The 24,959-nt window shown below is 44.0% G+C and overlaps 1 protein-coding gene across 27 annotated transcripts in view; it reads left to right on the top strand.

The window, feature by feature from the left end:
- The window catches only part of LOC149337028 (uncharacterized), a 107,377-nt gene that overhangs the window by 37,941 nt on the left and 44,477 nt on the right, over positions 1–24,959 (top strand). For 6 of the 27 annotated variants that reach the window (XM_089553257.1, XM_089553253.1, XM_089553252.1 and 3 more), the window contains 6 exons: positions 1,700–1,741; positions 3,122–3,184; positions 6,476–6,514; positions 8,181–8,222; positions 9,591–9,653; positions 13,000–13,038. In XM_089553257.1, the coding sequence (XP_089409383.1) occupies positions 1,700–1,741; positions 3,122–3,184; positions 6,476–6,514; positions 8,181–8,222; positions 9,591–9,653; positions 13,000–13,038 (288 nt within the window). Of the gene's footprint in view, positions 1–1,699; positions 1,742–3,121; positions 3,185–6,475; positions 6,515–8,180; positions 8,223–9,590; positions 9,654–12,999; positions 13,039–21,244; positions 21,311–22,924; positions 22,940–24,959 lie in introns of all 27 variants that reach the window. The other 21 variants (XM_089553247.1, XM_089553243.1, XM_089553244.1 and 18 more) reach the window with 13 other exon arrangements.

Genomic DNA, 24,959 nt, shown 5'->3' with positions numbered 1-24,959 from the left:
GGCTTGTCTCTAACAATCTGGTATATTGATTAGGCATTCACAATTGCAAAGTGGAGCTTTCATCTCAACAGCCACTCCCACTTTTTGTCCCTGATGCTGGTGTGGTTGCAATTGATTTATTGATCCAAAAGGTCGACACCTGCCATACCGCTCTTGGTAAAGGAAAGAAGTTTAGGCTTACAAAAGTCCTGTTTTTCGTGCGCGCTAGGCTACCACTGCTTTACAAAACATGTAGGCTCAATGCTGCTATAGTTTCAGGCCATACTGAGAACACTGTTGTCGATAGACTTCAATAAAAGCATGTAACCTGCACTACTAAAGAAGAACCAATTTTTCCTGGCTGCTTCTATTCCGGTGCTTTCTTTAGGCCGAGTGGACACTTCCTAAACCCGCTTTGGTGAACGGTTATAGTAGCCCAAAATTCTTCCCAGCGGAGCGTTATCATTAAATCCTGACTGGCAAAAAAAATGCCAAAAAAGATGAAGTGTTCGATAAACATTCAAATAATCTCAGGCAATAATAGGACAATGCATGCTTGGAAAAGCTTCTTTTCCGAGCTCAACGACTTTCCACAGTAGATGTGAAATGCATAACAATAACCGTCTGCTCTGCAGAGCATCCAGTTCTTATAACCAAACCTTGATTATAACCAATTCAAATCACACCATCACCATATTCAGCACAGCTATAGCGACAAGTAGTGCAGCCTCTGAGGCCTCGCTGAGCAAATAAGTGTTTTTTTTTATTAATTGCAAGGAACCATAAGATATATGGCCTTGAATATATAGGCGTCGTTGTGCACACAGGAAGAGCCAGGGTACTATGAAAATTAAAGCATCATATAATTCATCATAGCGCAAAAAAAAAAACCAAGGGTACGGTACTTTCAAAGCATCCATTATTTAATTTCATCATTCTGCCACTGTGTACTTAAAACTAGCGTAATATGTAGATAAAGATGGCCGTGAGAAAATTATAAGGCATCAACAACCGGTGCAGTTCATGGGAAAGAAACATGAAGTTTCACCATGGAAAGACGACGTACTGAGAAGATGAAAGGCGCCTTCTTAGTTAAGGGCCGTCGGCCGATGCCTTGGTGACAAAAGCATTACCTCCTTTCTTTGACTCAGCTGCAACGTCCGGATCTGCGGGCACATCACAGAACGCTGCGGGTACTTGCATTAACGATTATAGCTTGCGAAATCTACGTAAAATGCAGTAGTTTGTGACAGATCATGCCGTGCTAAACGCAATTATTAACGAGCCTGAAGTGTGAGCGCTGACCGCGAGCAGGCGTAATCTAGACGTTTTATCTGCGCTTCTATACAAGTGACTCCTAATCTCTGTTGGATGTGAGCGTACAATGGGACTTGATGCTGCAGCTTCTAAAGCCGATAAGTAGAGATGCTTTTACAAGTTCATGGCTACTATGGCATCTGAACTCAACTGCTCAATCAATAGTCTCAGCTTTTGAAATTCCTCACCGCAGTAAGAGCAAACTGACAACAAATCATGTTAACAGTGCGAGTTGCTGGTAATATACGACACGTGTATTCCAAAATGGTCTTGTATACGTACGCAAGCACTCTTGATTCAGGACTTGTTTACAGGTCACTTGTCGCTAATATCCAGTGGCAGCGACACATTTGGGGTTCTTTGCATGTCAGTCTCATTATATAACCTGCTTTCTTTGTTTCAGCAGCAGTGTCTGCAGCAAACAGCACAGCGCAAACCGCTGACGGTACGTGCATGAACGACCATAGCTTCCGAAATCTCTACGTAAAATGCAGTAGTTTGTGCTATACCATGTCGTGCTCAGTGCATTTATCAATGAGCCTGAAATGTGAGCGCTGGCAGAGAGCAGGCGTATTCTAGATATTTGATCTGTGCACCCACAGAAGTGACAGCTAATCTATATTTGATGTGACTGTACAGTACCACTTGATGCTGTAGCTTCTAAAGCCGATAATAAGAAATGCTTTTACAAATTCATGGGTACTATTACATCTTTACTCAACTGCTCACAAATCTGGGCTTCTTAAATTCACCCCTACCATAAGAGCTGACTGAGGGCAGTCGTATGCTTCAGTGTTGAAGTAGTGCCCGTGAGCAGGATTTCTCGAGCATGCGCAGCAAGAAAGCAGGTAGTATTTGAAAAACCAAAATGCATTTCCTTATAACATCTTATACAGGAACGTCCCATCACTCCTGTGAAGCACAGCTGGAGTTTTCGTTTTTTGAAGCATGTCTTCATAAGTTCCCCAGCAATGACTCCATCACCGACTCTTCAGTTGTGCTTTGCAGCTCTTGCATAAAATTTCAACCAGATTCCGACATAGGAGATACGTTTTGCAGGCCGCGCAATATTTAGGAAAATTAGAACCTTGCTCCATCGAAAACAATAGCTCACGCTCCCATGCAGGATCGTTCATGCAGCGTTTAGTCTCTCCTACGTACGTTTTCTCACAGGTTACTTGTGCCCGATAGACTCGGGCAGCTCATTTCACAGAGGGCGTTGTGAGCTTTTTCTCATCACTTTTTTTCTATTGTTCTTGTCTTAAACGAGGCCACAGCTTCGCCACTTCGAACGGCTTTAGAGACGCCTTAGGAACGTCCCACTTGCCCGCGACCTATTCGAGTTTATGTGACACCTGTAGGGAATGTGCATAACCACCGGGTTTACTTGAGTTTAAGCCCTTTGTCGCGCTTTGCAGTAGTGTTTCAATCACTGCCTCCACAATTGCACAAGAGAATCCGACATAGATGAGACTGCACAGATATCTATTGCCTTATTAGTATTCAGGACACTTGAAAATTTTTGAAGGCGCAATTGACGCTCTGAGTCTAGCCTCCCCCCTCCTGAACATTTGTCCACAAGATTACAGGAAGGCTTCATTGTCCACGTATGCTGGCTTGTCCCTTCCAGCTTGTCCTCTGTGGACAGGTGGCTGAAACTACAGCATGAGAGAAGTCAGAGCGACAAAGGAATGGAACCAATGTAAAACCGGTGGCGATGGCCTATGTGCATAAATTATAAATAGCAGTGGTAAGCGCTGCGCTAAAGACTGTCTAGCGGTTTCATGTTGTTCTGATCAATATTTTTCGCTTAACCCTTTTCCAGTGCTGCCTTCTGTCACGCCATCATCTGCCGGCATTTCTGCTGCGAGTGCGCTCCCCGAAACTGGTACGCATTATATACCGCTGTGTACACTTCATAAAGCTGTAAAGTTATCAGACTATACTTATCTTTCACCTACTTACAAGGTTGCACACCGGCTAAAACATATGCATTGGCATCGCGCAGCTTGAGTATTTTTACCTGTTCTTCTAAATCCATCACCATTATATGTTCTGCGTAGGTTCTGAAGATGCCACTCAGCCTGAAATTGTTGTACTATCAGGAACAATTGTGGTATACTCCACAAGGCGGGAGTTAACAGTGTTAAGTGCCTCCCACCACACAAAAGACTGCGTCAACGTCAGCGTAGTTGAATGTGACCGACAAATGTATAAAAATCTCCTGATAAGCCACTTGGGTGGGACAGATAGGATGCAGATGAGCCACATAGACCACTTGACCTTATGCCATCATCAAAATCTGCTTACAGTATTGTGTGCAAGCCGGCTATCGTGACCGGTGGCAGTTAAATTACTGTCTGGGAAGGAGCAACCTGGGTATCACAAGCCCCATTGATGGCTGTGCTTGAAGCAGGAATTTGCCGGGGTAGGTGCGCACACGTTGTTTAAGAAACCGGTTGATGGTTTATTGGGGTTTAGGGTCTCAAAGGACCCAGGCTATGGCCGACGCCATAGTGAATGGCTCGGGAAATTTTGACCACCTGGGGTTCTGCAACGTACACTGAGATCGCAGAATACACGAACACCAACTTCGCATATATGGGGATTACCCTAATGAAGGTATTGCATCATACTGTTAAGGCAGAAACTATCCTCTCCAGCTTTCCACCAAAAGTAGCCAGCTGTCGTTTCTTCACTGCGACCATTTGCGCATACTCCAAATAATGTCAGCAGCTTCACTATGATACAATTCAAGAAGGTAATCAGTCTTGCTATTAGCGCGCAGACAATACAAAAACTGAGGTTTAAAACTAAAGGAAGCAGTATAAATTGCACAGCTGGGCGGTTTATGTTACAGAGCAGCATATGAGCTGTGAAAGACGCCGTATATAGGGCTCTGGGATTTCTACCATAGGCTTTGACTCCACGAAAGAACAGCCTGTGATGTGTGCTGACATCTTGCACTGCGCGGATGTTTCTTTTGTCTCTGGCAGTTCCGGCGGGTCTAGCTACGTATTTTTCTAGTCATAACGCTCCCGAAGACCTCATGCGTTCGACACTAATTAGCTGGCGCTTAGCACTTTTCTATAAGCCCAACCGTCAGAATACGGCAAGCAAGGAAACTGCAGTTCGCAATTGGTAGTGAGTTACTGGTAGTGGTTAGAGAGAACATCTACGTAGTCAGGTAGTAGCCGCTGATCCGGTTCATGAGAGGCAAATAACTAGAAGGGTAGGAATGGGGTGGAGTGTATATAGCAGGTTCTCTCAGATGCCTGTGACATTTTACTAATATCCCTCAAGAGAAAAGTATACAACACTTGTATTTTGCCAGTACTTGCCTCTTGGTCATAAATGTGTAGGCTAACAAAAAGGGTTCAGCTTTGTTGAGCACAGCGCAGTGAGCTACGGAACGAAAAATGTTAGGTGCAACGTTTAGAGACAGGAAGCGGGCAATGTGATTAAGAGAACAAACAGAGATTATTGATGTTCTAGTCAAAATAAAGGGAAAGAAATGGGCTTGAGCTGGGCATGTAATGCGAAGGCAAGATAACCGCAACATAATGGATTCCAAGAAAGAGCGTCAAGAAGTTTAGCAGGTGGTTGAGATTAAGCAGTTTGCAGGGATATGGTGGCCGCAGCTGTCGAAGGACAGGTATAACTGGAAATATATAGGAGAGGCCTTTGCGCTGCACTGAGCGCAGTCAGGCTGATGACGATGACGATCCGCTAACTATCGAATTACAATAGACACTAATTTGGTTGGTGCAGTGTAAATCGGGATGAATCAATTGCATTCGTAGACGGCTAACTGAATTAGGTTTGGTTTATTGGGGTTTAAGGTCGCAATGGCACTCAGGCTATGAGCGACACTCTAGTGAAGGGCTCCAGAAATTTTGACCAACTGGGGCTCCTTGGCGTGCACTGACATCGCACAGTACAGGGGCCTCTAGAATTTCGCCTCCATTGAAATTCGGCCGTTGCGGCCGCGATCGAACCAGCTTGTTCGGGTCATCAGCCGAGCGCCCCGGAGGGCTCAAGACTGAATTAGCACAATGAGAAAACTTTGAAGCCAATAACCTTCTTTGAAAAAATATTAGCTCTTCAATCTGCCACCACAAAATTCATCATCGTTTTAGAGCCGCCTTCAATATTTCTGTTTACTAGAATCGAATAAACCACTAAAGACACTCCTAGGAGCATATAAAACATCACTGTGCAATTCTGACGGATTCTATCAAGCGCAAAACCTTTTTTTATTGAGCTGCGTATGCCGATTGTTCATGCTCTCTAGCATTGTTTGTCAAATTATATGAACATTAGGAAGCATATTGTATGGTCAGGAAGCTATCTCTGTCCTTTGATACCATGATATAATGCTCGGCTAACAAGCATGTGATCACTGAATTTGAAAATAATCAGACCCCAATAAATCGGCGCCTCTCACAGCCCGTGTTTCTCTTTATGAAATAAACGCGTATAATATGCTTGTGCCTTACGATATGGGACACCTATGGTAAGCAGAGAAAAGTCAGATTCTCAGTTCCATATATTGTAATACCCAGCCCCCTTTCAAAAATAGGCAATTTTGAGATGAGCTAATTCGGTAAGGATATTCTAGAGCACATATCTGAACCTGGCACATAAGCTCATACTAAGGAGAGTCTGAGCGCCGGACGACGTTCACGTTTCTCTTACTGCCACATCGCATCGGTCGAAATGAGACTTCTTTCAACCTACTGGTGGATACACACTGCATAATCGGCCTGTATGCAATGGAGCCAATGATAGCAACCTGTCGTAATGCATGCCCGTGGAAAGCAAGAGTTCAGTGTCGTGTGGCTACAGGTTTGTGCACCAGGAGCAGCAAAAATGCATCCCAGTTTGTGTCAACAACACCTACAGCCTTGCTCTGTCTGTGCCCAGGGTAGTTTCCTACCTACGTTTGAAGCCACATCCTGAGCATTTGCTGATCTCCGCTAAGAAAATCTGGAGTTGGGTCCCGCCCGCTGCCACACCGCTTATCTCTCTCACACCTGTGGCAATGCTAGACACTTCCGTTTATTGATAGTTCTTATTTTTGCTTATTGCTTATTAATAATCGAATATGTATCTTGAATTGTCCATGGTAAAGCGGGTTTAAAACGAAGCCTTATGCAAATACCCTCCTTCCTTGCAGCAAAGGCGCCAACCGCTCAGCGAACAACATCACAAGCTGGTACGTGAAAGCCATTGCCCTGCCTTGTAAAGATATTGCGATGGAACTAGAATCCCCTTGATTACTGCTACACAGAGGACTGAAGAGCAAAATTAGCTAAGACACAGGCGGGAGTGCATGTGCGCTGTCAGCCATGGTGTTTAATTTTACTATGCTCGCGTTGACGGTCATTGTTATGAAAAGTAATTTTAAGAACCTGTTTCAGGCGGTTTTCAAAGTTATAGTCCTTTAGCTTTGAACTTCAATGAACTTTTCGAAATATACGCGCTGCCAACGGAATCCATTCGATTGATCTGTCATGTTTCCTACGTGCTAACAATGGCCGTTCGCGAAGATTTTTAATTAGTAGCAAAAGCAGTAGGAGCCGGGCTACTTGGCAGAGAACACATGTAGCCCACAGCTGCGGTTTAAAAACAAAGCGACGCAGTCAATAAATATTCAGTATGCAAAAAATGCAAGAAACTTTCCGACCGCAGTCCAACAAGCATACGCACCTTGTTTGGAGGTGTTCGGCTTTCTTTGTCCAGACGATGGTCACCAGTGTTCGATGCCAGCAGTCCACGCCCTATAGTATACCGCATTTTTGGTGCTCTTTCAGTACTGAGGCCTTAAAGAGAAACCCTAAATGCAAAATAGTAGTAGTGCATTGTCAAGTAGGCGTTCGAGTAATTCGTTGTTCTGAGCATATCAAGCTTTCTTCGATATGGCCTGCGCTTATCATTCCATCGCTAAATTATTAAGCGTTTTATCGAAAATATGATTGTATTTTAATGTTCACAAAAGGAACTCGAGCGAAGTCGGAGAGCTATAACTTTTTTCAGGTGCGTGCGGCCATCTTTCGACAGCAGCGCCGTCTTGCGTCTGGCCGATTTCTCCGCCATGTTGGCTTGGGTGGCCGCCGCTGCATTACAGGCAGCGACTACTCGCCGCGCGGTTCAGCCTTGTCCGAGTGTTGATTTTTGCATGGTTTTGACCTGCAAAGTGTCGCACTGTATGCACTGAGCAACTGTGAACAAAACGGCCTATGCTTCGGCGAGCGGCGACGCGGATGTTTCCCTGCAAGTTGTGCCGAAAATCGACATTGGAGATGCGCTTCTACGCAAGTGTGCGCAATTCATTTAACGGCTTTCTGGTATCAATAATCGAGACATTTATTAATACAAGCACGAAACTGGCTGACGCGCTTCTATGTAGTAGCTATAATTATAAAAGAAAACCGCTCCGTTCCGAGCTAACAGCAGTGTTGCTGTCAAGCGCTCAAGCGGTCTGCTCTGCGTTGCACTGGTGACACGAACAGGTTTCAACTGCGTTCGACCGTGTCTTTCACAATTCTCCCTGTGCACTGTCCTAAAAAGCTGTACTTTCTGTACATGGAGAAGGCACCGCTGGAGCGCATAAGCGCACAGAATTCTGTGCGCACAGAATGCGGTGGGGAATTTGAAATTCCCCACAGCAGTAAGAGCAGACTGACAACAAATCATGCTAATAGTGCGAGTCGCTGGTAATATATGACACATGACTTCCAAAATTTTCTTGTATAAGTATGCAACTACTCTTGATTCGCGATTAGTTTATAGGTCACTTGTAGCTAATATCCAGTGGTACCGACACACTTGGGGTTCTTTGCATGTCAATCTCATTATATAACCTGCTTTCTTTGTTTCAGTGGCAGTGTCTGCACCGAACAGCGCTGCGCCAACAGCTGGCGGTACGTGCATGAACGACCATAGCTTCCGAGATCTCTACGTAAAATGCAGTATTTTCTGCTATATCATGTCGTGCTCAGTGCATTTATCAAAGGGCCTGAAATGTGAGCGCTGCCAGAGAGCAGGCGTATTCTAGATATTTAGTCCGTGCACCTACAGAAGTGACAGCTAATCCATATTTGATGTGACTCCACAGTAGCTCTTGGTGCTGTAGCTTCTAAAGCAGATAAGTGCAAATGCTCTTACAAATTCATGGGTACTAAGGCATCTTTTCTCAACTGCTCACAAATCTGAGCTTTTTAATATCACCCCTATCATAACAGCTGACTGAGCGTAGTCGTATGCTCCAGTGTGGAAGTGGTGCCCGTGAGTAGGATTTGACGAGCATGCACAGCAAGAAAGCAGGTAGTATTTTCAGGCAAAAATGCAGTTACTTAAAACATCCTATCCAGGAACGTCCCCTCACTCCTGTGAAGCACAACTGGAGTTTTCTTTTTTTTTAAGCATGCCTTAAGTACCCCAGCAATGAATACAACAGCGTCTCTCCAGTTATGTTTTGCAGCTCTTGCATAAAATTTCAACAAGATTCAGACATACGTTTTTAAGGACGCGCAATACTTTGCAAAATTAGAGCCTTGCTCCGTCGATAATAAAAGCTCACGCTCCCGTGCATAATCGTTCACGCAGCGTTTAGTCTCACCTGCGTACCTTGTATCGCAGGTTAGTTGTGCCCGATAGACTCAGGCAGCTCATTTCACAGAGGGTGTTGTGAGCTTTTTCTCATCACTTTTTTTCTATTGTTCTCGTGTTAAACGAGGGCACAGCTTCGCCACTTCGAACGGCTTTAGAGACGCCTTAGGAACGTTCCACTTGCTCGCCCCCTATTTGAGTTTATGTGACACCTGTAGGGAATCTGCGTAACCACCGGGTTTACTTGAGTTTAGCCCTTTGTCGCGCTTTACAATAGTGTTTCAATCACTGCCTCCACAATCCCACAAGAGAAGCCCACATAGATGAGACTGCACTGATATCTATTGCCTTATTAGTATTCAGGGCATTTGAAAATTGCTGAAGGCGCAATTGGAGCTCTGAGCCTTGACTCCCCCCACCTGAACATTTCTCCACAACATTATAGGAACGCTTTATTGTCCACGTTGCTGGCTTGTCCGTTCCAGCTTGTCCACTGCGGACAGATGGCTGAAACTGTTGTATGACAGATGTCAGAGCGACAAAGGGGTGGAACCAAAGTAAAACTGGTGGCGATGACCTATGTGCATAAATTATAAACAGCAGTGGTAAGCGCTGTGCTAAAGACTGTCTAGCGCTTTCAGATTGTTGTAATCGAATTTTTTTGCTTAACTTTTTTCCAGTGCTGCCTTCTGTCGCGCCATCATCTACCAGCATTTCCGCAGCGAGTGCGTTCTCCGAAACTGGTACGCATTATATATCACCGCATACGGTTAATAAAGCTGTAAAGTTAGCAGAATATACATATCTTTCACCTACTTACAATGTTTCACACCGGTTGAAACACACGGCATTGGCATCGCACAGAGCGAGTATTTTTACCTGTTCTTCAAAATCCATATCAGTTAGATGTCCTGCATAGGTTCTGAAGAAGACACGCTGCCTGAAACTGTTGTACATATGATCAGCATATGTTGCCAAGTTTCCTAATTTTAATGAGATCAGTCAATTACAGCACGACATGACAGTGGCTTCAACAGCTTACATTGATATAAAAACGTTAAACGCCTCCCGCCACGGAAACGTGTGTGTGGACGTCTGCGTAGTTGAATGTGAGCGCCAAATGTACAAAAATCTCCTGATAAGCAACTTGGGTGGGAGAGAGAGGAGGTAGATGAGCCAGCTAGGTCACAGGACCTTATGGCGCCATGGCATCCTGCTTTCAGGATTGTGTGTAAACCACCTATCGTGACTGGTGGCAGTTAAATTACTGACAGGGAAGGAGCTACCTGGGTCTCATAAGCCCATCTGATGGCAGTGCTTGAAGCAGGCACTTGCCGGGGGAGGTGCGCATGGTTTAACCACTTCCCCACTGCGCCAGGACAGGTATGAGGACTCGGCAACCTGTGACTGAAGAGACCAGTTAATGGTTTATGGGGGTTTAACGTCTATGGCAGACGCCATACTGAAGGGCTCAGTGTATTTGACCACCTGGGGTTCTTTTACGTACACTGAGATCGCAGAGTGCATGAACACCAATTCCGCATATATGGGGATTACCCTAATAAAGGTATTGCATCATACTGTTAAGGCGGAAAGTATCCTGTCCAACTTTCCACCAAAAGTAGCCAGCTGTCGTTGCTTCACGCTTATCATTTGCGCATACTACACATAAAGTCCAGCTTCAATATGATGCCATTCAAGAAGGTAATCAGTCTTGCTAATAGCGCGCAGAGAATACAAAAACTGAGGTTTAAAACTAAAGCAAGCAGTATAAATTGCACAGCTGGGTGGTTTATGGTACGCAGCAGCATATGTGCTGTGAGAGACGCTGTACAGAGGGCTCTGGGATCAAACCATAGGCTTCGACAGTACTAAAGAGCAACCTGTAATGTATGCTGACATCTTGTAGTCCGCGGATGTTTCTTTCACCTCTGGCAGTTTCGGCGGGTATAGCTACGTATTTTTTTAGTGACAACCCTCCCGAAGAGCTTATGCTTAAGACTCTAATTAGCAGGCGTTTAGCAGTTTTCGATAAGCCCAACCATCAGAACACGGCAAGCAAGGAAACTGCAGTTCACTTTTGGTAACAAATTGCTGGATGTGCTAAAGGAGAACGTCTACTTGTCAGGTAGCAGCTGCTGCTCCGGGTCATGACGGGCAAAGAACTAGAAGAGTAAGAATGGGGTTGAGCGGATATGGCAGGTTATCTCAGATAGAAATTGCATTTTACTAATATCCCTCAAGAGAAACGTATACAACACTTGCATTTTGCCAGTACTCGCCTATTGGGCATAAACGTGTAGGCTAACGAAAAGCTTTGAACTTAAGTTGAGCACAACGCAGTGCGCTACGGAACGAAAAATGTTAGGTGCAACGATTAGAGACTTGAGCAGGGCATGTAATGGGAAGACAAGACAACCGCTCGTACTTAAGGGCAACAGAATGGATTCCAAGAGAAGGGCGCCAAAAGGTTGGGCAGGTGGTTGAGATTAAGCAGTTTGCAGGGATATGGTGGCCGCAGCTGACAAAGGACGGGTTTACTGGAGATACATGGGAGAGGCCTTTGCGCTGCAGTGAGCGCAGTCAGGCTGATGACGATGATGGCGATAATGATATGAACTTGCAGCCAATTTTTAGTAGGTGCGCTAACTATCCAATTACAGTAGACACTAATTTGGATGGTGCAGTGTCAAGTGGGATGAATCAATTGCATTGGTAGGCGGCTCACTGAAATAGGTTTGGTTTATTGGGGTTTAACATCGCAATGAGACTTAGGCTATAAGGCCACCATAGTGACGGGCTCTAGAAATTTCGACCACCTAGGGCTCCTTGACGTGCACTGTCATCGCACAGTAATGGGGCCTCTAGAATTCGAATTCGGCCGCTGCGGCCGGGACTGAACCAGCTTTTTTAGGGTTAGCAGCCGAGCGCTGTAACCACTGAGCTACTCTGGCGGGCTCAGCTCTGCATTAGCACAATGAGAAAACTTTGAAGGCAATAACCCTCTTTGAAAAAAGTAATAGCTCTTCAATCTACCACGGCATAATTCATCATCGTTTTAGAGCCGCCTTGAAAGCTTCAGTTTACTGGAATAGAATAAACCACTAATGGCGCTTCCGAGGAGCATATAAAACTTCGCTGAGCAATCCCGACGGCTCCTATCAAGCGCAAAATCTTTTTTTAGCTTGGCATGGCGATTGTTTAAGCTCTCGAGCATTGTTTGTCAAGTTGGATTAACATTAGGAAGCTTATTGTATGGTCAGGAAGCTAAGTCTGCCATTTGATACCATGAAATAGTGTTCAGCTCACAAGCATGTGATCACTGAATTAGAAAATAATCAGATCCCAAAAAAGCGGCGCCTCTCACAGCCCATGTTTCTCTTTATGACGTAAAAGCGCATATGTTTGTGCCTTACGATATGGGACACCTATGGTAAGCAGAGAAAAATCAGTTTCTGGGTGCCGTATGTTGTGCATACCCCGCCCTCTTTCACAAATATGGAATTGTGAGATGAGGTAATCCGGTTAGGATATGCTAGAGCACATATCCCAACCTGGCAGGTACACTACATACTAAGGAGAGTCTGTGCACCGCAGGACGTTCATGTTTCTGTTAATGCCACGCCGCATCGGTCGAAATGAGACTCCTTTCAACCTGCTGGTGGATACACCCTACATAATCAGCCTGTATGCAATGGAGCCAATGATAGCAACTTGTCGTAATTTATGCCCGTGGAAGGCAAGAGTTCAGTGTTGCATGGCTGAGGGTTTGTGCACCAGGAGCAGCAAAAATGCATGCCGGTTTGTGTAAACAATATCTACAGCCTTGCTCTGTCTTTGCCCAGAGTAGGTTCGTACCTACTTCTGAAGCCACGTCCCAAGCATTTGCTGATCTCCGCTAAGAAAATCAGGAGTCTGGTACGGCCGCTGCATCACCGCTTTTCTCTCCCACACCTGTGGCAATGTTAGACACTTCCGTTTATTGCTAGGTCTTATTTTTGCTTAATAATAATCGAAAATGTAGCTTGAATTGTCAGTGTTAAAGCGAGTTAAAACGAACCATTATGCAAATACCTTCCTTCCTTGCAGCAAAGGCGCCAACCGCTCAGCGAACAACTTCACAAGCTGGTACGTGAAAGCCATTGCCCTGCCTTGTAAAGATATTGCGATGGAGCTAGAATCCCCTTGATTACTGCTTCACAGAGGACTGAAGAGAAAAATTTGCTCAGACACAGGCGGGAGTGCATGTGCGCTGTCAGCCTCAGTGTTTAATTTCACTGTGCTCGCGTTGACGCTCATTGTTGTGAAAAGTAATTTTACGAACCTCTTTCAGCAGGCATTCAAAGTTGTAGTACGGAAGCCATTCGATTGATCTGTAATGTTTCTTACGTGTTAAGAATGGCCATTCGCGAAGGTGTTTAATTAGCAGCAAAAGCAGTAGGAGCCGGGCCACATGGCAGAGAACACACGTAGCCCGCAGCTGCGGTCTAAAAACAAAGCGGCGCAGTCAATAATTATTCAGTGTGCGAGAAATGCAAGAAACTTTCCGACCAGACTCCAACAAGCATACGCACCTTGCGGTTTTCTTCGCCGAAACGATCGTAGCCAGTGTTTGATACCCGCAGTCCGCGCAATATAGCATACAACGTTGTTTATGCTCTTCACTACTGCGGCCCTACAGAAAAACCGTAAATACAAAATAGTAGTACTGCATTGTGAAGCAGCAGTTCGAGTAATTCGTTCTTCTGAGCATATCCAGCTTTCTTCGCTATGGCCTGATCTCATCATTCCATCGCTAAATTATTAAACGTTTCGTCAAAATATTGTTGTAATTTAATATTAGCAAAAGGGACTCGAGCGAAGTCGGTGAGCTATAACACACGCAAATACTAACAATGGCATTCATATAGCCGGAATCCTGGATTTTTGGATTGTAAAACGTTTATTGCCAACAGTCTGAAGGGCATATAGGCCCCCCGCCTAAACGACGGCCAGAAGGTCTTGGCTCCTGGCGGCGTCTTCGGTCCGGGCAATATTCACAGAAGAGACTATGGCAGATGTCCAATGCTACTGCTACCCCAATATATTCATCTGGGCTTAACACTTTCAGGCGCCATTTATCATCGCGTGTCAGAATATCTTTTCAATTATGCATTAAATTCAGGCCTCAAGAACGCCAGTAAAATTAGAAACTGCAATATTCAAATACTAGTATTCCCAAAATCACCATGCCAGCGGGCGTCATAATTTTTTCTACGAATCATATGCCTCCACAATTTCGAAAAAGCGACATTAGTGCCGGGAACAAACATAGTCAATGAAATGGCGGAGGTTGTGGCAATGATGTTTTGAAAAATATTTTCACCATTCGCTAGTTGTCAAACTGCTTGTTTCCAAAATTCGTCTCTAACCATAGGCAGAGCACACCCAATTCGTAATGTACACTTGTCCACCAAGGTACCTAAAGCATCGATTTGGATGTTGGGTCCAAGCTGTATGTGCATTGTAGTGGCTTCATAGACTGCTCTGTACTGAACAAATGAATCTCGCGGGGCTTTTGCTGCTTTATTTTTTGGTTGTTATGTAGTCATCACTCGCTGCTTGCTCTTCAGAACAAGCTTGACCGATGCGTGCACAGCGGCGGTTGAGCAGGGTATACAAATTTTTGTTAGGACATGAAGTTTGGAGAATGCAATTAGATGCTGAGGTGGATGCAAATAAAATACCTTCCTATAGCTCTGTTGCTGTCACATTCGGCTACTTTGGTCAGTGATGTTTTAAAATGTTTGCTGGGGCTTTTTCGAGTTGAGGTCGTACAAAAAGAGTACTGTACTGTGGGTAATGGTGTGGCTTTGGTTGTGGGATTGCCTCTTCGAACGTGATTACTTCCTGACAGGCGCTGAGCGGCGGCCTCTGCTGAGGAACAGCATTCTATCTCAAATGAATCAAATTTGTCGCTCTCTGGGTTATGGCGTGCAATAAAAATGCAATTATTTCTTCTTTTTGTAATAATTTGTTAAAAAATTTTTAAAATTAACAACCTAGTGTTCATTGGATAAGCGCTTTATTTCAAATATGCTAAAGGAGGCACATATCCAATTTAGAATCTAGACAGTTGTGTACAAATGTTCATAAAGGGTGCAAAGACTCGCCTCACAAACAGAGATCTAGGATTTGATAGCTCCGATCCCATATACATAAATGAACACCTTTGCCCCTCCCTGAAGAAGCTTCTCAGCTTGGCCAAACAAAAGAAAAAAGAACAAAACTGGAAGTTCGTGTGGGTTCGTGGCGGAAACATCTTTGCTCGCAAACATGAAACGTCAAAAGTTCTTCGCATACAATGCGAAAAAGACATTGGAAAGATTCAGTGAGCACAACAACTTATCTAGTATCCCATCTTGTCATTCAGAATGGCATTACAGCCTGCTGAAGTTAACAATCTTATCACATCTGGAAACATGAGAGGTCTTAAATGCTTCCATCTGAACATAAGATCAAGTCGTAATAAAGAAGACATACTTAATATTTTTCTTGAAAACTTTACCTTCCCTTTTGATGTGGTCATGTTAACGGAAATGTGGTCTACAGCAGAATGTGATGCTATAATTGATGCAAATTATAAAACCTTCTTTTTGAACCGATCGAAAAAGCGTGGTGGCGGAATTCAATTGAATATTAGGAAGTGCTTTCAGTGTGACTTACTTGATCAGTTCGCTGTTATCAATGACTACATCGAATGTCTTGCCGTAGTTAGTGAGCCCTACATTTTCGCTGTGATTTACAGGCCGCCTGATGGGTGCATGAACAGTTTCTTTCAATTTCTTGAAACCTTACTTGATTTTTCAAATAAGAATGACTACACAACAATCCTGGGAGGTGATCTTAACATAGACCTGCTTACCTCGTCCACCTCTAAGCAGTTATTACAGACAACACTCTTCTCGCAAGGCTACAGTAATATGATTCAGACTCCCACAAGGATAACCACAAAATCATCCACACTGATAGATCTATTCATAACAAACCTGCCTAAGCACGAAACAACAGCAGGTACAGTTTCATCAAATATCAGCGACCACTTGGCAATAGTTTTACTCTGTAAAACAACACCTAAACGTACGAATACTGTATCACTTCCAAGCAGAAAAATTCAAAGCATCAGTGAGTCTACTATATCCACTTTTCGTAGTAAACTTATACAAACTGGAGTGATGTTTATAGCACAACATCAGCTGATGATGCATATAATAACTTTTTAAATAAATTAATAGATGCATATTCACAGTCGTTCCCCTTCATTACTGCAAAAAAATTCAAGAAATCACGTAAACCTTGGATTACCAAGGAGTCCCTAAAAATGATAAAAAAGAAAGACAAACTCTTCCATAGATTTCAAAGCACGCCCGATACAGAAGATTGGAAAGCCTTCAAAAAATATAGAAACAAAACAAATGCCATACTGCGGAAAGAAAAACAGCGGTATCTTTACCTATTCTTTGAGACGGGTCATACCATAAAATCTGACGTTATGTGGAAGAAATTAAATGAGCTACTTAATCGAAACCCTCATAGTCCGAATGCACATGAATTAATTATAAATGACAAAGTTATTTGTGGACAAGAGCTAGCTGAAGAATTTAACAACCATCTAGCCAACCAGGTTACTAGTGCTCACTGTGTAGAAGCAACGGGAAATATTGCTAGAAATTTAGACAGCATCTTTTTTGTTCCCACAAGTGAAAGTGAAGTCCATGATGTATTTAGTTCTCTTCGTAACAGTTCGGCGCGGGACATAAACGATCTTCAGCTAAGGCCTGTAAAAGGTGCACTTGTCTTGCTTACACCACATCTCACTCATATCTACAATTTAGCTCTCTCCACAGGCGTTTTCCCAGCAAAGATGCAACTATCTAAAGTAATAACAATTTTCAAAGGCGGTGATCGCAACAATTTATCAAACTATCGCCCAATATCCTTGCTACCTATCTTTTCAAAAGGACTTGAAAAAGTAATTCATATCCGCATCATCAATTTTTTTGAAAAGCACAATTTGTTAACACCGACACAATTCGGCTTTCGCAAAGGCAAATCCACAGAACTAGCATTGCTCACACAGAAAGAAATTATACTGAAAGCATTTGAAGAAAAAGAAGCAGTAGTTGGCATCTACATTGATTTTTCTAAAGCTTTTGATCGTCTTAATCACATAACATTACTAAAGAAACTAGAAATATATGGAGTAAGGGGAACACCACTAGCACTCATAACTTCATATCTACAACATCGAAGGCAAAGCGTTTCAATAGATAACAACATGTCATCATACAGACCTGTAACCACCGGCATACCTCAAGGAAGCATACTTGGCCCCCTCCTATTTAACATATACGTAAATGATATCACATCTGTTAGCCCTGTTCCACATTATATATCCTATGCAGATGACACTACCTTATTATTCCACGAGCGTAACTTTCAATCCTTAGAGGCTGGTATTAACGCGATCCTTCAAGATCTCTACCAATGGAGTAAAGCGAACTCCCTGGACATTAATACGAAAAAAACAAAGGCAGTCATGTTCACTCCCAGGCAATCGAAAGCACCACACTTCTTAAATATCACATTAGGATCCGAACCAATAGAATTTGTTGATTCAGTTAAAACACTTGGCGTATATCTGCACAAAAATATGCTATGGGACACTCACGTCAATTATGCTATAACAAAAATATCTAAATCTGTCGGAATACTAGCGAGGTTCCACTCTTTCCTACCACAAGCAATTAAACTGCACATATACAATGCCTTGATTCTATCACATATAAGTTACTGCTTTCTTGTTTGGGGGAGAACAACCGTCACAAATCTAAATCGTTTGCACGTACTCCAAAAGAAATCTATTCGGCATATCGTAGGGGTCGACTCGCAAGCCCACACAGGCGAATATTTTATGCAGCTTAATGTAACAAGTGTACATAATCTATACCTATATACATTGGCAAAAAGATACAAACAACAACTTCGTAACAGCCAGCAAGAATTAAAATATATGGCACAGTTAACTCGAACAACACATGTACGTGATACACGCTTTTCAGAACCTTGGAAAGTTCCTTATTCACGGACAAATTATGGGCAACAAATGCTACGTCATTCATTACCAACACTTTTAAACAATCTTGAACATAACGGAATTGACATTAACCATATTAGTATTTCAAAAATTAGGTATTTCCTGTCGGAGCAAGCATCAGACAACCCATACTAATTAGTGCACCTGAAATAATAACATGCAATTCTGTTGCAAAACCGTTTGCCTTTATGAATATGTACCTATGCACTTTCCATTCTGTTTGTAAATTACTACAGTTTATTTTGTTTTGTCTTCGTACTTGCTGTACATATAAAAAATTGTTTAAGTTCCACAAGAGAGCTTTGCAAAACCACTCTATATTGTTTAACCTTGTACGTTTTGCTTGCTTTGTTTCATATTTCCATATTCCACGAGTATGTTTTATATAATGTCCACCTGTTTGTCGTCACTGCATGCCATGTAAAAGGGGGCTTGAGCGCAATCAAGTGAACATGTTTCACTTTTTGCTCGAGCCTCCTCCGTTGATTTCTTTCTGACGGAAAATAAACTGCATTTGATTTGATGTTGACTTAGCAAATGTGAAATTCGGTATCTTCGTAGAGTTGTTTATATTGAGGAAATGAAGCTGAGGGAACATTTACACCCCTATATTGTCAGGCACATATCTGACTGTCCCTGGCTGCTCGCTAGAAAAGGTTCGACCGACGTGTGCAGCCGAGCTGCCAGTCCAACTGTATACAATTAAAAGGCGAATTGAAATGAAACTCAATTCATCCGCCACCTGCTACTGTGGGCAGGTGGAAAAATGGATGGAACAAAATCCTCTCGCGACAGTGAGGAGAGAGGAGGGAGGACCCGATGGGAGGCCTAGTAGCTTGGGACGTCATTGCGAAAGCAGGCTAATGCGCAACTGGAAGGTAGCTCCACAGGAAGAATTTAGTGGCTGGCTACTACGCAGTAGGCGTCACGGCTGAGAAATGCACAACTTAGGCGGGGTTCCACGATAAAATTTACAGCTATCTGACGTAACTAATGCTACTAGAGCTTTGGCAGCCAAAAATTGGCCAATAGATGAAAACTTAGTTTCAATTGATCAACACCATACAAAAATGCATGCCGTATAGCTGGCCCCCAATGTCCCTTACCTCAGTGGCCTTCTCGTAATATGATAGTTAAGTTTTTAACCTCCCAACGTGACTCAGGCTAAGAGGGAGACCGTAGTAGAGGGCTGCGGACAATTTCCACCGCCTGGGGTTCTTTACCATGCACTGACATTTTGCAGTACTCGAGCCTATAGCATTTCGCCTTCATTAACATGCGATCGCCGCTGGCCGGATCGATCTGGCATCTTTTGGGTCAGCAGCACCGAGCCATAACCTCTGACCTAACCAAGCGGCTGCTCTGGTAGTCTTCATGCCTTAGGTAGCGTGAGGGTTCTTGCACAGCCTCCGACCTCATCATTCAATCTATTTTCATATAACACTCACAGTAATCCCGTGTTCGTTCCTCACGACAAAGGTTGGCTGGTGATCACATTTAAAGTTCAATTTCACGAAGAATCGATACCTTAAAATGTAGATGGTTGGATCCAAGGGACCGTTCGGATGTTCACACTGCTCTGGACAATTGCGTATTAAATGGCTGTGTCAACCGTTAGCAGAGTTTAGTTTTAATTTTCAACATCGAAACTAGTGACAGTGACCAAGCCCATTATCTCTGACGTCACTCTGAAAGAAGGGAATAAGTGCTTCCGAAACTTTCGAATGAAAGGATGCACGGCGTGCAATCTGAGGCAAAGGAGGGTCGAATTCAAGGGGCATGACAGTCTGTGCAGAGTTTCCAGGCGGAATGGATACACATGCATGCGTGTGCTCCTTAATGCTTCATTATCCGTAAATAGTCAGCCCTCTTGACCGTGCCATAATTTCCGGCACTAATTCTTGGGCATAAAGAGTTAAAAGCTGAAATTTCAGGCTTTTCGGCCTATATATAGAATTTTCGGACGTTATTGGATTTCCTCTGCGATGTTTTGTATATACCATGAGCGCGTGGTTACTGGCACTTTTTAGAATCTCGATATCGAAGAGCACAAAGCATGCAAACAGGATTCTAGGATTGTCTGTTGCTTCGTTGCTGATAGCCCTGATAAAGCTGATCAGGCTGCTCGCAACTGAAGGAGAGTATACAATGAGAGGTCCTCTGTTTATTCAGAAGTGGCTTACACTTCGTCTTCTGTACATGCAGCGGAGTTCAATGTGTTTTCTGTCAAAATTGAGAACTTGTCGCTACTCCAGACATGCGTGTATACAGCAAATTGTTAGTGGTATATGCCTTTAGAGGGCAACTTACTTCGCTACGACGACTTTCAAAGCGTTTTCACCACCACCAAAAGCCTTAAACTCAAAGGAATGTATTCACTGGAGGAATTAATCCTTTTCGACCAATTTACTGAAAAGCAGCGTCTAATCTGCTTTTGATTGGTACACGCCAAGCTTTGTATTGATTTTCCTAATTGTATGTCGAATTTGTATGAACAGGATATTATTTCTCACTACGCTCTTGGAGAAAGTTACGTAGGCCCCAGCGAATGGAGCGTAATGAGCTCTAAAGCAGCCAAAGGGCGTTGTAGCAAGCTACGATTTTGATTATTTATTAAAGCATCCTCATCGTCAACAGCCCGAATACGTTCAGTGTAGGACGAAGGCTTCTCATATTTCTCGAGTTAACCACCCCCTGTGCGAGCTGCGGCTACCCTATTCCCACGGACATCTAATCTCATCATCCCACCTAACACTCTGCCTCACCCTGCTACGCTTGCCTTCTCTTGAAATATTTTGGTGCCCTTAAGGACCATAGGTTATTTTTCCTTCGCATTATATGTCGTGCCCAGCCGAACTCTTCTAATCGATTTCGACTAGGATGCGGTTAATCCGCGTTTGATCCCTGACCGTCTCTGCCTTCTTCCTGTCTGTTAACTTTACCTGTTTTTTCCCTAGCTCACTGCCTTTTCGTTAACCTGATCCCCTTACATTAAGGTGCCCATTTATGCCTCATAGGTACGGAAAACAGATACTATTCAGGTAAAAAGAAATACCTTTTCGAATCATAAGAACTAGCAGGTATGCGTAGACTAGGTATTGGACTTGTGAGAACGAAAGCAGAATGATACAGTACTTCTGCTGTTATGGGTAGGTATACATAACATCCAATTCCTCTGCTTGATAAAACTGGTTTCAGTTTGTGGAATCTAGCAGAAATATTGGCGCAATTGGACAGCCAGCAGCAGCTCCAAGGAATCCTCGGGTACGTGTTAAACATTTCCCTCAACGTGCAACGCAAACACCTGCGCGCAACACCGCTTACATTTTCGTGCATTCTAACCAGGCTACCGAGACTGCAGATGATGCGGGCTGGTGGCTGAGTGGTGGCGCTGTAATCGCCAACCCTTGTGTTCTCCTAATAGCATTAAACTGGTAAGGGAAGACTGGTAACGCTTGGGAAAGATGGTAGCTTGAATAGACTTCATCAGTAAACGCCATAGAGCTTTCTCTGCCTTTTTTTATGCACACGCTTGCCTTGGCTAGGGCGTGGTCGAGCTCGGAACTCAGGCTTAGACTTCCCGTCCTCGTGACTTGCATCAGCCTGTTCGCTACCTTCGTCTAGAGGTTTACTCCTAGCGTGAGATGCGGCAAGGGCACAGCTGAGAGCTAGTTCTGCCGGAGGCAAGGACTACAAAATTTGTGCAAAAATTACGAGGAACTTTAGCGGCTGAAGTGGTGAAAGGCGAAAGCCGGAGTGCTGCATTCTGCTACGTGATTGTTCACTTCACATTTTGTTGGTGCATTAATTAACTGCCAATAAATGACGCTCAATCTTTGCCTTTAGGAGTGGAACGCGACAGCGTGTTGTAGCGCTACCAGGGACTCCACGGAAAGCCACCGCCCGTTTGGCGCGATGCGTTGCCCTTTGAACGCAACGCTTTTTGAAGAAAGGAAATGGCGCTGTAATTCTCTGTCATCTCGGTGGACACCTGAACCGCACCGTACAGGAAGGGAGGAAGTGGAGTGAAAGAAGAAAGAAAAAGAGGGACCGTTATGAAGAGAATGAAAATTGTATTTCAGGAAAGGAAATTATGCAATAACTGTCTCGCATATCTCGGTGGACACCAGTCGAAAATTGTATTTCAGGATAGGACATTGCGCAGTAACTGTCTCGAATCTTTCGGTGGACACCCGTCAAAATTCGCGCGCAGTTACGTCACGACCATTTCGGCCAATCTGAAACGTGGACAAATTTCCTAACACGTCTTGGGCACGACAGCATGAGCCATTAAAGGCTTTAGCCTTAATATACAACTCACGAAGTCTTCAGCGCGTGAGAATAGCCCCGGTCTGCACAGCGACAATGCTGTTGAGACGAGAGACCCAACTAAAAAACAACTCCACTGATCTATCCGAGCAGTCCACTTTCATTGTTCTCAACTCGATTAAGTAATTACGTGTAGGAAGATGCTGCCCTAATACGACGTTTGCATATTCCAAAAAATGTCACGCAAATTTTAAATATGAATGCGATGCGAAACCTTCGGCAAAATATTTTAAAAGCAGCGTATGCACATCAAGTGCGTCTCAACTACCGCATGCAGCAATAAAAGGAGCATGAATGTCGGCCTTTTTGACTGTCCTCTCAGCAGTGCCCTGTCCCGAGTGGGACACACCGTGGAGACGGGAAGGAGGGCGCGGTTAGGGCTGCCTGCCTCGTCCTCGTAAAAGAGCAGGACTGCTCCCACCTGCAGTACACGCATGAGTGAAGCAACTCGTTACTCCGGGGCCAGTCTGGTATTATCCTTTCTGAGCGCTGTTGTATCCATGTCATTTGACTAGCATCACCGTATCTTTCTTCTTTTCTGGCTTTCAGGGACGGCCGAGAAGGGTAAGCAGTCTGTGCACTCTCGGTGATAGTAAATTTTTTTTGCTGTTCTGCACCAGTTTACCAGGTTCAATGTTTAGGAAAATTACGAATCTACGGCGTCGTACAGGTCCATCATTTTTGTACAAGAGTATTGATCAGTTGAATACAGCAACTTTGAAATTAATGGGATGCTATATGACGTCGGCGAAAAGAAATGGAAATCATCGAATCTATAAGAAACAGATATCCATAAAAAAGGCACAAATAGCAAAGGGATATTATTATAGTATATCATATGGATTGCATATTCATATCGCTCGGTATCAGCGGATCATATGATACTTTGCAGTTGGGATAGCTATCCCTGTTTTCGGGCATATAGCGTTCGCTAATTGTACCCCATAAAATACAACTGTTTGAACGATTGGATTCCTCATGAGGACGAGTAAACGGCAGAATGCAGAGAGCACAAAAGAAAGTAGCGTTTTTTGTTTCCTTTTGACTACAGAAGACGAGAAGTAAGTACACTATGTACAGTAAGTTATTTGCTGTATTAACCTTGACATTAAAGTAGCCGTCTAACACATCGTCGCTTTTTCACCGCTGTGCACGGTGATTTTATGTATGTTTCGATTTAAACCTTGGTACAGTAGGGCGTCAACGGTTACATGGTTTTAAGTGGAGGTTAGTTGCAAGAATATATGCATAACCAATTTGAATTGCTAGTGAAAAGCTGTGACACATTATATTTAACTATCCATTGGTTCAGTTGTTGGGTGAGCATGGGCGCCATTTTTGGTGACTGAGGGATTTTCGAGATATTTATCTGAGTAATCCGAGCTCTTATTCAGTGCTATCAAACATAATTGCAGCCACCTGCTTAGTATTGTATCCCTCTGAAGCAACACGAGCGAAGTATCTCAAGCAGTGGGGTACCCTGGTGCTGGTGGGCGTGAACGGCTTCATGGTTCTAAGCCGAGGGTAGTTGCAACAATGTATGCTTATAAATTTTTCATTATTAGTGAAGAGCTGTGATTTTGTATATTTAACTATCTATTGTACCTAATAACGAGTACGACAGTTCCTGCTTCGGCATGGGAGCCAGTTTCTGCGATTGAGCGATTTTCAGGACATTTATCTGAGTAATCACAGCTTGTGTTTAGTGCCATCGAACATAATCGGAGCCACCTATTAAATATTGTGTCTCTCTGAAGGAACACGAGGGAATTATCTCGAGCAGTGGGGCTATGAATACATATGAAGGGTAGTATTACCGTAAGAGGAGAGAGCCAGAAAGCTGCCTAGAGTGTGTACACCTAGCAGTATGAAATGTATTTTTAAACGCTTCGTAACTTCTTTTAATGATCGCAGTGTGTTTGAGCAGCATTCTGGCTGTTTTAGAGCGCAGCTCTTTGGCGTCCGTTCCTGGGTTTCGCGTCGTCGTCGGCGTCGGCCTCGTAACCAGCTCCGCCCCCCTTTCATCCGCAGCTGGGGTTGACTCACTATCGGCGTCAGCGGCATCAGTCAGTCGCTGCTATCTCTTCCCTCCTCCCTTTATCGTGTTGTCCGCTTGCTGCGCGCGCTTCTGCCCCCATCGTTTGCCGCTGGGTGTACACGCCGCCCCCCTCCCCCCTCTTCCTGCGAGTCTCCGGTTGTCAAAGCGCCGGCTCGAACTTAATTCCTTTCTTCGCTCCTCCTCCAATGCAACCCCTGTGCGGTGGCAATCAGAGAGCCAGATCGGTGGCGGCGGATCTGTATATGTGCACCGCCCGAGCCGAAATTGCCGCTGCCGTTCGCCCTGTGCGGTGGCAATCAGAGAGCCAGATCGGTGGCGGCGGATCTGTATATGTGCACCGCCCGAGCCGAAATTGCCGCTGCCGTTCGCCACTGCGAAATTATCTGCCAGTTCTTTCTGAGCCATGAGCGAGACGACCGATGGAAGTCCTCCGTCTGTTAAAAAAAAAAAAATTCTGTGATAGCGCATACATGTGTTGCTCGATTTCTTTGCCTCAATCTATCGAAAAGGTGAAACAGCTTATTT

The sequence above is a fragment of the Amblyomma mixtum genome, chromosome 7, assembly GCF_055824585.1.
Source record: "Amblyomma mixtum isolate Tamu chromosome 7, ASM5582458v1, whole genome shotgun sequence".
Classification (NCBI taxonomy): domain Eukaryota; kingdom Metazoa; phylum Arthropoda; class Arachnida; order Ixodida; family Ixodidae; genus Amblyomma; species Amblyomma mixtum.
This window is presented reverse-complemented; position numbering and strand designations above follow the sequence as displayed.